The following is a 16,435-nucleotide window of genomic DNA, read 5'->3' as shown; positions in this document are numbered from 1 at the left end:
AAGATTCAGCTTTTTATCTCATCAATGTACATTTTAGTCTAACAGTCTAATAGGCTCATACTCTACCCAAGTCCTTCCCCTTCTCCACCAGCCCCAGCAATGAGCATCTAATCTGCCCTACGGGTGGAATGTCACCAGGCACAAAGGTGACTCAAAAAGGGTGGCTGCCCCGTGAAGCGCTTAGGATAGCACCAGCTCCTCTGGTGTCTGGAGACCGAGGAGGCCGGAGCAGGAGAGATGGTGGCCCGAGTCTCATTCACGATCTGCTCTCCTGGGTCTCAGACCCACTTAGAGTCTGTTCTCTGGGCCTGTCACTGCCTGTCAGAGGAGTAAAGGGCAGGAATCTCCAGATGGGGGACCGTTAACCCAAATCACACCCAGAGAGTACCGCTTTCCTGCAGGCTGTCGGGACACTTCACAACCCCTCTGTGATTCCAGGAGCATGTGGAGGGGTTCTCTCTGAATGTGCCACCCTGGAAGACAGAGGGCCAGTGCCGCTACCTGCAGCCACAGGATTCCACGACCATGTCCTCGTACTGTTTATACACCACGTTGTTGGCAGAGTCAATGAAGAGGATGCTGATGGGACTGAGCCGTGTGGGCACACAACAGGTGGGTGGTGTGGATTCAGGATCCATAGAATTCATCAGGGTCTGGATGACTGCATGGTTTGTGGGCTCCAAATGGGAGCGCAAGGGGAACTCGCATAGTCCTTCGCAATGGAAAGCTTCATACTCAAGGGGTGCGATGATCCAGTCGTCCCAGCCCATGTCCTTGAAGTTGACATGCAAAGCTTTGCGACTGCAGCGAGCCTTGAGATTCTTGCTCGGTCGCTTGCCCTGGCGATTGGCCAGTGGGGCCCGCCGTTTCCTTCGCTGGCTGAACAGGTATTCATACACAGTCTTGTCATCCTGGCCAGAGCGGGCCTTAATCTCATTAAAGAACAGGTCCCGTTTCTTAGTACGACCAAACACTAGGAACAGGGCCTTCTCGTGGACCTGTCGGGCAGAGCGTTCAAAGCCCAGGCCGCGGAGGTCCACAGCCCGGCCCCGTTCCCAGGCCTCCAGCTCCAGGCACAGCTGCGCTGAGTTCTTAAAATTTCGGAAGAGTTTCCAGATGTCGAACACCTCCCAGCCAGATCCATCCAGGCCTGGCACGGAGCGCACATCCAGCAAGGCTGCCGGCTGCCGGCCGCTGGGGCAGCTGGACAGCTTCAGCTGGGCAACCCGCCCGCTACTGGGGACTGCGGGCTTGGCCATGTCCAAGGGCTTCTTCCGTAGGATCCGCAGTTCAGCCCCCAGTAGTCCATCCTTCTCCAGAGCACTGATGTCAAACACGTACCTCTGCTTCCTGACCACAGGGCCTCGGTCATCTGGAGAAAACAGCCGGAAGTCAATTCCTGTCACTTCACCAAGACAGCCTGCCACCTCTGGGCCTCCAGGGAGGACCTAACTCTCTCCCACTCAAAAGAGATTCCTCTAACCTCTACCCCACTATGGCAGAAGCCAACAACCCAAACCACCAAGAACCCTTTTCCAAATGAAGGTAGGTGTGCCGCTTTGCATGATCTGAGTGCCCCTGCTGTTTGTGATATGTATTAGAGCCACCAGCCTTATAAATGCCTTCTACCAAAGTCCACCCCATCCATGACCCAGCATGACTGTCTCCCATATGTAAGACAGGTGGTAGTGCATTTAAACTACCCACTCTTCCAGAGGAGGAGCCTGCAGCTCAAAGTAAGTTAGGGGACTCATTCAATGCCATCTAGCTAGGGGAAAGTAGAAACAGAACTGCAGCATATGCCTTTCTGAGTTTCTCCTACCCTAAGAATCTTAGCATTCTTGATCTGGGCAAGGCAAAGAGTTGATGTAACACAGCAAATTAATAACAAAGCCAGGTTTCACAAGTGAATATAAGGTAATATATATGCTATTGGCATATGCAAATGCAGTTGGGCTTCAATGAGTACTTGAAAAATGATGATATATGTGTGTATGCATGTGTGTGATTCATTTACCATGTGTACAAAATATAAGGCTGTGTGTGTGTGTGTGTGTGTGTGTGTGTGTGTGTGTGTGTGTGAAGCTCAGTGGTTATCTCTGAGTCAGCATGCCCTCCTTCCTAAATGCCAATATGCCATTAGGGAATATTCAGATATTGCTCTAGAAAGTAACTAATTAGGCCTTTAAACTCTCCATCTCCCCCTCCCAAAGCTCCTTTAGTGGGGGGGGGACACAAGAACTTATTTTATGAGCCCTAGAGGGGTCACAGCTTTCCCTGGCTGGGCAGGCAGCCAGGCCACCTCCCCCCACCTCTGCCAGACCTGCTGCCTCGTACCTCCCCCACCCCCTGTCATTCCCCTACAGACCAGCTCTAATGAGGAGCCTCTCCCACTCTCAGGCCCCTCCCCCACCCTGCCAGCCAAAGTCCCAAGACTCAGAACCTGAGACTGAACTGCAAGACACCTCACCAACTGCCAGTGGTCCAGGCAGCTCCGCACTGTGGTGAACCTAAGGCTCTGAGAAGGGAAGGGATTTGCTGGGAACACACAGCAAGTAGAGAGGAAGAGTTGAGCCAGTAACACTAGGTGGGTAGACCTCCGAAGAAGCAAGGAAGACAAGTATTCTCCTAGGTTACTGAGGAGAGCGGCAAGTGTTAGGATAGGATAGCGCTCAGACTTTACTGAGTCCAATGCCCATGTAACATACATACAGGAAAACAGACCCCAGGGAAGAGTTAGTCCCTAGGTCAGCTGCGACTCCAAGATGATATACTTCCTGGTCTTCCCACAGCCTATCCCTTTGCCCCCTCTCTGAGGTTAGAGCTGAAAAGCCACGGGGACCTAAAGTTGCTTTCTCTCTGCTGAAGAAAAGCTGAGGTGTAGAAAGGAGCATTGTAACCCTTACAGCAGTATGACTCAGTAATCAAGAGTGGACCTTGGAGTCTAGCATCCGGATCTTAGCTCCTCTCTGCACTGCAGTGCCCATGCTGCACCTTGCAGGAGTTGAACTTGGTGATCCCTAGGCATCCCTAGTGCTGGACTTGGTAGGTGTAAGTTCCAGACTCCCACCCTAGGCTGGATATACACACTGTCCCCCACCTGCGCACTCCAGGACTTTGGAACTCCTGGGTCTGTGCAAATGCCCCTCCCTGCCACCCCACCCCCTCACCTTGCCCTTTGTCAATAAAGCTGGTGATGGTGTTGGCCAGGCCAGCCTCCAACTTCACGCTGCTGTTGCGTCCCTTTCTGTCAGCATCGGACAGCGTCCTGTACAGCGAGAGCATGTATTCATGGGGTGTGATGGGGGGTGGGCGGAACGGCTCCTTGGGTTCTCGAGGGGTCCCAGGCTCCCTGGTCTTCTTCAGCAGGAAGGAGCTGGGGGCAGATCCTGCCTTTGAGGATGCTTTGCCCCCAGGAAGCTGTCCTTTTGGGGATACAGTCCGTGCTGCAGCCTGCCTAGTCTGGGGAGGGGGTCCTGGCTTGGTTTCAGGCCCACCGGATCTGGGGGGTATCTTTCTGGGTTCATCCTTCTTGGCCTGTGTTTGCCCAGAGCTTCCCTTTGCCCTGGCATTGGTAGGGCCCCCACCATAGCTTTGGCCCCCTGGCCTAAAGATGTTCCGGGCCAGGGGTGGCCTCTCCTTGGCCTCTGCTTTGGCCAACCCTGGCCTGGCCCCTGGGGGTCTCTGGCCTAAGTCAGGGGCACCCAACACAGTGCAGATAAATTCCAGGTCCAGCCAAGCCAGGTGCCAAAGCAAAAAAGTGAGGAGTTTGGGGAGTCTCATCCTCTGGCCAGCCGCTGACTGACACCACAGAGAAAGGCAGCGGCAGCGAAGGTGTCTCTGGCTTGGCAGGAAAAACCATGAAAGGAGTGGGTCTCCAGGAGCAGCGGCGGCGGCAGCAGGCAGGGCTTTCTCCTCAGTCTGAGCGCCTTGAAGTCCGCCGGGCGTGTGTCTGTATCCAGTCCCATAGTGGAAATGCTCCCGTGTCCAGACGTGCACCGTCTCCAGTCAGCAGCTGAAAATAACTCGTTCTTGAAAGGAGAAAGCCGACCGCCCCCTTTCTCCCGCACAACTGACTGAGGGCTTGAAGGAGGCTTGTATAAGGCTGAGGGATTTTTCCAAGAAGGAAGAATGGCGTAATGCTGCCTGTGCGCTCCAGTTTTTTTTTTTTTTTTTCCCCTCTAATTTTGAATCCTTTCCAGTGAAAATACTTACACACACACACACACACACACACACACACACAAACCTGCAGGTGCTCAGAAAAATCTTTTACAAACCTGAACTCAGGAATTGGAAACGGAATTCCAACCCAAACCAATTTAATTACTCTCTGATGTCATGCTGTCTAAATTCATTTAAGTGCGATATATTTATGTGAAAAAAATCACTGCTGCCCTTTGGAGGCCACGGCTCACGGGGGCTCTTGGCTCAGAGCCCCACAGCGGGACTCAGGCTTAGGGGGCCTCCCCATCCCAGAGCAGACTTAGGGGTCTTCACCTCCACCTCCTGGAGCAGCCCACCCCACCATCCTGAGCAGAGGTGCTGAGGAGTGAGTTACAAAGATCTGCAGGAACTAGGCATGCGAGCTAGGTTTTCAGTGAAGTCCTGAGAGAGAGAGAGAGAGAGAGAGAGAGAGAGAGAGAGAGAGAGAGAGAGAGAGAGAGTGTGTTGGGGGCAGCACAGATGGCAGAATTTACCCAGAGTTCTTTTAATAAACTTGTTAATAAACTTGTGACCCAGAAACAGAAAACAACAACAACAAAAAACAAAAAACAAAAAAAACCCAGTTCCCATTATCCCACTCCCACCAAATGCCATTTGCTAAGCACTGCCATCGTGTAGCCCCCTTGGCTGAAAACAGGTCCAGGGTGTGTGTACTCAAGCAAAGACCGCCAATTTTCTTAGAAGTTGGCTGGGGCCAGAGGCTGCAGCCCCAGCCTAAGGCAGCAGCGACCCCTGCAGGAGGTTGGAAGATAACGTTCTCATGGGCTGCTTTTCTAAAAGCTGGTGAAGAAAGCTGAATTCCTGCTCAACTCAAGAGTGTCCCTCTCCTTCCTTTCCTTCTTACTCTTTAGATAAGGTCTCGTGTAACCCAAGCTGGCCTCAGGTTCTTCATTGTGTACCCAAGGATAGCCTTGAATTCCTAATTCTACACCTACCAGACCCTGAGATTGCAGGCATGTCCTACCACCTAGCTCCAAGGGTTTCTGTAAAGTGCTTAGCTATTTAAACACCCTTCCTTTGGAGAACCCATGTTATCGAGCCCTCAGCAACTTACTCAGGGTCATGGAGAAGGGGGAGCAGCTTCAGGTGGATTGCTTCATGCACTGAGAGTGGTGGCCATCGGGATGAAACCCTAGGCCTCCTTCAGGCCTAATAGGCAAACACTATCACAGAGCTCCACCCATAGTCCAGAGTCTCTTCCTTTCCTTTTCTTGAAACAGTCTCCTGTGGCGAAAGCTGGCCTTGGACTTGTAAAGCTAGCTGAGGCAGCTCTGGAAGTCCTGATCCTCCTACATCCACCTCCTTGGTTACAGAGTGGGATTATGGAACTGTACCACCTACCCTAGCCTTCCTTATTAATCCTCACTCTTGCAGCTGACCTAACATCCATTCACATGCTAAAGTTGGTTTTCCGAGACTCCCTGCTGGCATGTAACTCAGTAGTCCAGTGAATGGTTAGTATGCCCAGAGCCTCACCAAGACAACCCCAAACAAAGTCCTGACTCTAGATAGCTAAGTGACTACAAGTCTGTTTTCTTTTTTCAATATTTACTTTGTTTGTGTGTATGTGTGGAAAGGGGGTTCTAGATGAGACCAGAAAAAAGCTATTAGGTCCCTTGGAGCTGTAGCAGCAAGCAGCTGTGTACCACCTTGACATGGGTGCTGGGAGCAGAATTCTGTCCTCCCCCAAGCAGAAAGTACTCTTTTTCATAACGTTGTTCTGGTTCACTTACTCAGCCAATCCAAGCTTCACTGATAGCTCCAGGTCTGAAGACTGGACTTCAAAGGGCCAAGGCACCACCTGCCCTCTTCACGGAGCCTGGAGCATGGCTTGAGCTCATTACAGTCCCGTAGGTCATCCAGGCCAAGCACTCTTGTCTCTTGTCTTTGCTACTGACTTATCCTTTACAGTCCTCTCTGGCATCTTCCTCCTACAGTCTCTGTCACTGTCCCAATCCTCCTCACGTTTTTACCTGCTACAATTCCCTTAGAAATGACTTCTTGGCCTCCAGGATCTCTTTGTCCCTACCCCTCCACCCCCAACACACACACCTAAAGCCTACCCACTAAACAAGAGCTGATCCACCCGTGCCAGCTGCTACATGACACAAAGCCAACCCTGACTCCCCAGGAAAGGCATGACTTCCAAACAACCACCACATGCCTGCTGGGCGTCTTTCTGCTCACAGAGTTCAAATCCATCCAATCTCAGCCTCTGCCCCCATCTCCAATGCAGGTCAGTTTTCCCGTCTGTGTGCTTTTTTCATAGTTTTATTTTAACTGAATTCCTTATGCCTATTATAATTTATGTACATATCTGTCTATCCCATTAGATTATAACTACACTGTACCATATTTGTCTTTCAATTATTCCCAGGGCTTGGCACAGAGCCCAGCACATAGCAGATTCTCTGTGTGTGTTGTATGAATGACTCTCAAACTGCTCCTTTTAAAGAAACACCATCATTTTCTTTTTTTATCATTTCTTTTTAAAAATAAGAATAAATAATGGTTTTGTTGTGATACTTTCATACATTTATATTATTACACTTTGGTCACATTAACTCCCTTATCTCCTCCTGTAACCCAGAAACCTTCTTCCACGAAAGTACCCTTTCTACTTTCCTGTTATATCTCTATATATTTATACATACATATATACATATATATATAAAACTTCTGCACATGAAAGAAAATTATTCGATGTTCATGTCCCTCTCCCCCACCCCTGTTAGCTTCCTGTTCTCACATCTCCTCATCGGTCCCTTCATTTTCCCAGTAGCCACTGGTCCTTCTTCTACTTTCAAGCACACACACCACACACACACACACACACACACACACACACACACACATGCTAATATAAGAGAACGCATGTGCTATTTGCATTGCTCAGTCTGAAAAACCATCATTTTAAACATATCCTTGAGTCCCTAAAAGGGAGAGATGCTATTTTGTGACTAAGTATTTTCTAAGCTCTATCTTCTGGATAAACAAAACTATGAATGAGTCAACGCAGACAACCAATGAGTGGCTGATAAAGATGAAGGTTCTGCAGGCAGGCCTGGGTTTGATTCTCGGTGGTTCTGCTATTTATACTTCATGTGATCCTGGAGAGCATTCCAACTGCAGTGAAGCTCTGAGCAGGGATAATGACAACACTGCCACACAAAGAGCTCCTATGGGTATTCCTATGGGAATGAATTATTAAAAACCTAAGAAGATGGCTAAAGACATGGCTCAGTGGGTTAAAAGTGCCTGCCACCAAGCCTGACAACCTGAGCTTGATGCCCAGGTCTCACAAAGTAGAAGGAGCAAACAGCACCAGCTTTCATAAGCTGTCCCAATACCCATCTTTCTGAGCACATGCACACGTGCATGCAAAATAAATACAATGTAACTTTTAAAAAACTGATAAATATTAGTAACAGCTACCCTTTCTGAGGACATATGTTCCACCAGACATTAACCTTTGCCTTCCATTACTTTTAAAACCTTACTTCACAATCACACCCCACTCTAAACAACTTTTGCTTAAGATCCTTTTAGCCTCCTTCATTTTACAGACACATAAATTAAAAATTTTAAATTACTTTAAAAATCATTTCTTCCTATTTGTGTGTGTGTGTATGAACACGTGTGAATGGTGCCCTTGGAGGCCAGAAGAGGGCATAGAATCCTCTGGAGTTCAATTTGTAGGCAGTTGAAGTGGGTGCTGAGAACTGAACTCAGGTCCTCTTCAAAAGCAGTAAGTGCCCTTAACTGCTGAGCCATATCTCCAGCCCAACTTATAAACGTATTTATTGCTACTATGTATGTGTGTGCATGGGTGCATTGCTCCACCACACACACACACACACACACACACACACACACACGGAGGTCAGAGCACACCTTTGCAGTCTGCTTTCTCCTTCTGCCTTTACTTGGGTCCTGGGACTGAATTTAGGTCAAGCTTTTGTGGCAAGCTCCTTTATCCCCCAAGCTGTCTCACTACCCCAAGTTACTTTGAAGTCCACATTCTCCTTTTCTGGGGTGTTTTGTTTTGTTTTGTTTTGTTTTATAAGACAGGGTTTCTCTGTGCAGCCCTGGTTGTACTGGAACTCACTTTGTAGATCAGGCTGCCCTTCAACTCAGAGATCAGCCTGCATCTGCCCCCAGAGTGCTGAGATTAAAGAAGTGTGCTATCACTAACTGACAGACTTGAACTCTTGAATCTCTTTTCTCTACGCCCTGTGTGGTAGGATTGCAGGTGTGTACTATTACGCCCATCCCTCTCCCAATATTTTTAAAAGTACATTTAAAATTTTTATTTCACTCTCTTTTTTCTTTCTTTCTTTTTTATATTTATTTATTTACTTATTTATTTTGAGATCAGGTCTCACTATGTAGCTCTGGCTGCCCTGGAACTCACTCTGTAGACCAGGCTGGCCTCCAAATCACAGAGATCCACCTGCCTCCTGAGTGCTGGGATCAAGGTCTAGCTTAAAATTGTATTTCTGTTTGTATGTAGTGGCACACAGAGGTCAGAGGACAATCTGGGGCAGTTGGTTCTCTCCTTCCACCGAGTGGGTCTCCAGGATCAAACTCAGATCATCTGGTTGGAACAGCATCTTTTTCCACTGAGCCATCTCAATGGCCCTTTTCAACACATATGCCAAGAATATTGCTCTAGAATGTGGTCGTAAGTGATAAGGTAGTATGGTGGGGACATTAGGGAATTTAACTTACAGCCAAGGACTCACCAAGTGGTCTGGAACTTGGAGGACATGGAGGGTCTCAGACAGGGGCTATTGTCTGAGGACTAGGAGACTCCTAGCAGTTGGGTAGGAGCAAGGAAAAAAAAAAATCTCCAAATCTGGATGGAAGGCCCTCTCCTGGGAGGAGCCCAGAGTTCCTGCCTGGCTCTTACTATAAAGGTGACTAATCACTTTGGTCCCCTCTGGTAATTGCAACCAGATGCTGCTGCTGGCTATGCTTCAGTCCCGACATGTTTAATTACTGGGACACAGAGTCTCTGGGTCTCCTGTGGCTCCCCCTCCCCCATTCCTGTCAGCAATATTAATGTCAAAACTAAGGTAGAGGATGGGAGCCCTGGGAAGCCACTGGCATGGAAATAATCTTTACAGGCCCTTCCACTATGTAAAGCCTTTAACTTCTTTAAATATTTCCCCATCCATTATCTCATTGGCACCTCACAAAACATCCTTATAAAGCTAGTAAGCCAAAGTATTACTAGGCAAGCAAAGAGTGAACTGAAGAATAATAATCCCTTGTTTTATTCAAGCATTAGGAAGTCTCAAAGGCATTTCATATTCCTTATGTTCTCTCAACCTCCTGAGATCTCAAGTCAGACCAACACAGCACAGTGGCTGAGAGACATGCTCGGGGATGGGACAGCATGGTTTATGTCCCAGCTCTGCCACTTTCCAGTTGACCAGCCTTGTGTATTCATCCATTCACTTGCTTAATTATGAGCACCAGCTATATGACAATGAATTAGATACCAAAGTCTGTAGTGAGATATTCACCTTGTCCACACTTGTGGCATAGACCATGCCCATTGGGGGGTGGAGCCAGGGCCAGACGTTACCTAGGGGAACTAAGTCTGAGGAAGGGGCTCAGAGAGCTCTCTTGCTAGCAGCACGGGGACAGGAGAATATCCAGAGGGATCCTTGGGACCAGGAACCTGCTGGTGTTCATCTGTCCATGTTGTAAGATATTTCTCCCTGAATAAACACCTATTTGGCCTATTTGTTTGTCCTGATCCTTATTAAACATCAATAAAAGTTTGTTGTCAAATTCTGGTGAAAGAGACAAATAAATGCACAAGTTGAAGGAATTCTCAGTGCTGTGCAGGAAACAAAACAGTTGATATGGTGTCTGTTCTAGCAAGGAGTGTCTCACTAAAGGGTGGTATCTCAGCAGAGACAGAGATACAGGGAGGCCTACTGAGGTGTGGGAGATGATCATTCCAGATGGAGGGCCCAGCATATGCAAGGCCCCAAAGTAGGAATGTTCAGGGCACAAGTGAGAAGCCAAGGAAAGTGAGTCTCACAGAAGTAGAAGGAGCCAGGGGCTTGAATCACATGGGAGATCAAGTCAGACATGTCAGAACCACATCAGTGTGGCTTTGTAAGCCGTGAACAGTTGAGTTCAGTTGCATTTGTAGTGCACTGGAGAATCAAGCAGAGGATTTTAGGAAGGAGAGATGTCACATAATAACTAACACAAAGCTACCAACCTTCAAATAAACCCAGAGCCCTGATTCACAAACTGTGTGATATCAATTAAATTATTTTTTAACCTTTTTAAACAGATTTATTTGTTTATTCATTCATTCATTCATTCATTCATTCATTCATTCATTATGTATACAGTGTTCAGCCTGCAGGACAGAGAGGGCACCAGATCTCATTACAGATGGCTGTGAGCCACCATGTGAATCTGGGAATTAACTCAGGACCTCTGGAAGAGCAGCCAGTGCTCTTCACCTCTAAGCTACCTCTCCAGCCCTCAACTAAATTATTTAATCTCGCTGTACCTCAGTTTAGAAATACCATATAACAAAAATAAAAATTAAACATTTTGGGGGCTGGAGAAATGGCTTAGCAGTTAAGAATGAGTACTGTGCTTCCAAAGGACCTGAGTTCCGTTCCCAGCAACCACACGGGGTGGCTCACAAGTACCTATAACTCCAGTGGCAGAGGGCCTGACACCCTCTTCTGGACTCCTCAGACACACCACAGAGAGACACACATATACACATAATTATAAATAAAATAAGTATTTTGAAAGATGAAGTATGACTGAACGTGTGGAGTGTGCGGTGTGGAGGTGCGTGTCTGTAACATCAGCATGTTTGTTACCGATGGCCAGAATCTGGGCCAGGTGTTTGCAGGTTCCTGTAGCTCTGGCTGTCCTGGAGTTCACCAGGCTGGTCTTAAACTCACATAGCTCTCCCTGCCTCTGCCTCCCGAGTGCTGGGATCAAAGGCGTGTGCCACCACTGCCTGGCTCTACAGTGCCATCTTATGGAAACATTTTCTTAATTGATGTTCCCTCCTCTTAGAGAACTTTAGCATGTGTCAATTTGACATAAAACTATCCAGCAAATCACTATCATCATATAAGTTGGTATGGTGGCACTTGGGAGCTGGAAGCCAGAGCATCAGGGTCATCCTTAGGGTCTCTCTAGGCAGCCCTGGCTGGTCTGGAGCTTGGTATGTCCACCAGGCTGTCCTCAAATTTCTAGTGATTTGTGTGACTCTGACTCCTGAGTGCTGGGATCAAAGGTGTGTATTACCATACCCCCTGGTTCTTGACCTTTTATTCAAGGGACTGAGATAAAGGCTCACACCAACTGCAAAAGCAACAAGGAAACTATTCAAGTTGAAGCAATAGAATAGATCAAATACACTGGACAGTGGTGGTGTACACCTTTGATCCCAGCACTCAGGAGGCAGAGGCAGGCGGATCTCTGTGAGTTCAAGACCAGCCTGGTCTATAAGAGTTAGTTACAGCCTCCAAAGCCACAGAGAAACCCTGTCTCGAAAAAAAAAAAATGAAAACTGAAAAAAAAAAAAAAAAAGAATAGGTCAAATACAATGTCAACAGTGGTAGATGGAGGGAGGCCACTGAGATGGTTTCGTGCCTGGTAAAAGTACTCGCTCTGCAAGCCTGATGACTTGAGTTTGATCTCCAGAACCTGCATAAAGAAAGGAGAGAACTGATTTTAACAAATGGTTACCTGTCCTCCATATGGACCACATTCAAGCCCCCCCAACCCCACTGTCAGATACCATTGCATGCATAAGTTGTTCAAAGCCAGTGCATAGTAAGCTGTATAAGACCTTGTCTCAAAAAAGAACAGAAGGAAGGAAAGAGAGAGGGAGAGGGAGAGAGAGACAGAGAAAGAGAGAGAGAGAGAAGAGGGAGATTGCTCAGTGGTTAAGAACACTAATTGCTCTTTCAGAAGACCTGAGTTCTGTTCCTAGTAAGGATATCCAGGTGTTGTCCAAACTCCTGTTAGCTACTTCTTGAAGGGATCGGGTGCCCTCTTCTGGCTCCTAGGGGCACTGCATACAAGCAGTACCTGTACATAGACACACACACACTTAAAAAAAAAAAAAAAAAGAAACAAAAATATCTCAAATTATCTGGCATACTTGTGTGATGCAAAAGGACCCTAAACTGGAGGCCAGTCTACACAGTTGACACAATGTGTTTTTTTAAAAAATCCACCCCCCCACAGCCACATACACACAAGTTCTTACCTCAGAGGAAGGATATTGTGTATCCCAGACTGGCTGCAAAGTCACAGTTGGTCTTGACCAGTTTATCACTCATGCTGCCCTTGCTGCTGGGATTACAGGTTCAGGCTAACTTATTCAGCTTCTCAACGTTTTTTGGGGGAAGGGCATTAAGACAGGCTCTCTCTGTGTAGCTTTGGAGCCTGTCCTGGAACTCACTCTGTAGACCAGGCTGGCCTTGAACTCGCAGAGATCTGCCTGCCTCTACCTCCTGAGTACTGGGATTAAAGGTGTGCGCCACCATGCTGGCTGCTTACTCATTGCCATTCTTGAGCTCAGAAACCTCAGATTCTTGCTTGATCTTCCATTCCTACCCTCCTCTCCTCCCAGTCTCCTCCCAGTCTCCTCCCAGTCTCACCTTTCTCCACCTAATATCTGAAAGTCTCAGGTCTGGGATACAAGGAGAGCGCTGAGGCAGATTGTCCTTTGGGAGTAAGAAATTTAATAGGAGAATTATCAGCACCATGGACAGATAGGTATGGTATAGCAGGGGTTCTAAGGAGAGCTCCGGTACACTCTGCAGAGTTGGGGTCCCTTCTCACGGGCCTCAGAGGAAGGGAGAAGGTTTCCTAACAGGAGCTATCAGCTGGCGTGTCTGTGATTCCTAGGTGGCATGGGAGAGAAGGGATGTACCACTCTTGAGGAGATAAGGAAGCGAGGACATCTAGTTGAGGTGAACCCATTACATAGGTCAGGGTGTGTGTCACCTCTGGTAGCCCTGGCAACCCACTCTGTAAACTCCCTTGAGGGGGTGAGAATGGTACCAGTCAGACTCCTGGAATCTCGGCACCTGGTGAGTCTGTTTATAGACTCGCAGATAGGCTCTCCAGCAGGGATTGGAAAGCCAACCATGAAGATGGAGACAGCGAGGGCTGAGATAGGCATGACTAGAGCACTGTATGGTCTGGGATTCTAATGATTCAGTCTCCTAAATCAAGCATGGTGATGCAATCGTGTAATCCCAGCACTCGGGAAGTTGAGGCAGGAGGGCTGTAAATTCAAGGTTATCTTGGACTTGCCTCCACTTCTCAAATGCTGGAGTTACAGACCTGTCTACCATGCCGAGTTCCATCAGACCCACAGCTTCACAAATGCTAGGTAACCCCACTAAACTGAGCCACACTCCCTATGCCTGCTGATGGATTTTTATCTCAGTGACTTTTTTAACCCTGAGGACAACTTGACTTATTCAGTTCAATGGATACTTATTAAACATGTGTCAGACTAGATGAGAAACACTCAAAATATCTCAGTCTCATAACTTCATGAAGCTTAAGTTTCATAGGGGAAAAGTAAGAAAATGGTAAGTCAGCAAATAAAAAGTAGAATGACTATAAAAGAAACAGAAAACCATGATGGGAAAACATAGAACATGTCTGATTTTTCAAAATTTATTTCATTAGGGCTGGTGTGTGTGTGTGTGTGTGTGTGTGTGTGTGTGTGTGTGTGTGTACACATGCACTGGTGTATGTGGAGAGGTCAGAAGACAACTTTGGGAGTCAGTTCCCCTCTTCTCCTTCAGGCTCCTGGGATCTAATACAGCCGTTCAGGCTTGCACTTTTATCATCTAGAGCTTCACTGTGGCAAGCATGTAAGGGGACCTTCAGAGACTGCGACTACCTAGTGGCACACACCTTTAATCCCAGCAATCAGGAGACAGAAGCAGGCAGATTTCTGTGAGTTCAAGGCCAGCCTGGTCTATAGAACAAGGTCCAGGACAGTCATGGTTACATAGAGAAACCCTGTTGAGAGAGACAGACAGAGAGAGATTGAGACACATTACCAGCAGGGTATGGTGTCAACCTCATGCCTTCAATCCCAGGACTCTGGAGGCAAAGGCAGGCAAAGCTCTGAGTTTGGGGCCAGCCTAGTCTGCACAGCGAGTTCCAGGACAGCCAGGGCTACATAGTAAAATACTGTTTAAATAGATAAGTAAATAGACAAACAAATAAATAAATAATTCCTGCTAATCCAACAGCTGAGAGAAAGGTAAGAGGGGGGAGAGTAGTGGTTTGGGTAGAGGGTAAAATATATAAAAAGGCCTAGCAGCAGAAAAGATTGGGTATGTCTAACATTAAGGTTGGTTTGTTTTTCTTTGTTTCAAACACAGTAACACAGAAGTTTGCTGTTGTTGTTGTTTGATGGGAATGTCTTCTGTACATGTGTTTCTTTTATTGGTTAATGAATAAAGCACTGTTTGGCTAGTGGCCAGGCAGGAAGGATAGGCGGGGCCACCAGATGAGGAGAATTCTGGGAAGTGTAGGCAGAGAGGAGTCTTGATGTGAGCCTGAGAAAAGAGAGCTAGGCAGTCTTCAGAAAGATAAGGCTGTGTAGAAATATATAGATTAGTAGAAATTGGTTAATAATTAAGATGGAGCTAGCCAATAAGAAGCTTTAGTCATTGGCCAACAAATTTATAATTAATACAGCATCTGTGGGACCAGGCTGGCGGGAAGAACAATCCATAACAGTTGTTTTTGTTTTGGTTTGGTTTAGTTTTTCGAGACAGGGTTTCTCTGTGTATGTAGCTTTGGAGCCTGTCCTGGAACTCACTCTGTAGACCTCACACTCACAAGAGCTCCACCTGCCTCTGGTTCCTGATGCTGGGGTTAAAGGTGTGTGCCACCACTGGCCAGCAACAGAGGACAGTCTTGCACAGGACTAGCGGGTTGTTTTCCTGGACTGAGTGCTCAGCACCGATCCTCTGCACCTCTTTCTCTAGGGTCCAGAGATGTTTCTTCTTCCTGCTCTAGATAGCTTGTTTTTCAGAACAACACGATTTTTCCATACTTCACCACAGCCCTCCAAGTAACCATTAAAGGCAAGATAGCTAGCTCAGCAGGTAAAAAGCATTTGCCACAGACTCCAATGATCCCAGCCCAGCTTGCTCTCTGGAACCCACAGAGCAAAAGGAGAGAACCGACTCCTGCAACATCTGGCTTTGCGTGTGTGCATTTACAGGTGTACACATAAAAAAAATTAAATTTAATTAATAAATAAGGGCTGAGCTGGGCAGGGTGGGAACGCATCTTTAATCCCAGTACTCAGGAAATAGAGGCAGGTGGATCCCAGAGTTTGATGCTAGTCTGCACTATAGGGTGAATTCCAGGGCAGTCAGGGATACACAGAAAAACCCTGTCTTGAAAACACAAACAAACAAACAAAGTTTCTTATATAAATGATCTAAATAGAGGGCTCAAAGGGTAAGAATTCTTGCTCCTCAAGCATGGACCTTAGCTCAGATCAAATCACATAAAGAGCTGTGAGGAGCTTAACAACGTGCTCCATTCTCAGATTCCCATCGTGTCTTCCCTCTTTCTCCCACCCCTCTCTCTTCTCTCGTCAAGACAGGGCTTCTCTGTGTAGCCTTGGCTGTCTTGAAACTCTTGCTCTGTAGACCAGGCTGGCCTGGAACTCAGAGATCCACCTGCCTCTGCCTCTCCAGTGCTGGGATTAAGTGTGTGCCACCACCTCCCAGCTAACTGGTTCTCTTGTGTACACACAACTTATACATTGGTTCACTCAACACTTGCTGGGTGTCTGCTTTGTTCCAGTCCCTGTATCCTCAAGGAGCTCAGACTTGTGTAGTGCCCATAAGGCAAAATCATCTGGGGTATTTGCAATAATGAGATTCCTGGCTTCACGCTTGGTATACTGAGTCTTCAGGGATGGATTCTAAGTGGTCACTTAAAAGTTCCATTTCTGGACGGGCATTGGTGGCACACACCTTTAGTCCCAGCACTCAGGAGGCAGAGACAGGCAGATCTCTGTGAGTTCAAGACAAGCCTGGTCTACAGAGCTAGTTCCCGCCAGCCAGGGATACACAAAGAAACCCTGTCTCAGAGACCACTTCCTAAATAGAACACCAGTAGCACAGACTCTGAGAGCAACAATTAA

General features: G+C 47.4%; 1 protein-coding gene across 1 annotated transcript; it reads right to left on the bottom strand.

Annotated features, from left to right (window-relative positions):
- Positions 1–390: 390 nt before the first annotated feature.
- On the bottom strand, positions 391–4,160 carry Gdf5 (growth differentiation factor 5). Its single transcript, XM_051188301.1, has 2 exons — positions 3,171–4,160; positions 391–1,372 (listed from the first exon to the last, which is right to left on the bottom strand). The coding sequence occupies exons 1-2, from the start codon at positions 3,781–3,783 to the stop codon at positions 498–500; spliced, it is 1,488 nt and encodes a 495-aa protein (XP_051044258.1). The 5' UTR covers positions 3,784–4,160; the 3' UTR covers positions 391–497.
- Between the last annotated feature and the right edge of the window lie 12,275 nt (positions 4,161–16,435).

The sequence above is a fragment of the Phodopus roborovskii genome, unplaced genomic scaffold (genome assembly GCF_943737965.1).
Source record: "Phodopus roborovskii unplaced genomic scaffold, PHOROB, whole genome shotgun sequence".
Taxonomy (NCBI): Eukaryota; Metazoa; Chordata; class Mammalia; order Rodentia; family Cricetidae; genus Phodopus; species Phodopus roborovskii.
This window is presented reverse-complemented; position numbering and strand designations above follow the sequence as displayed.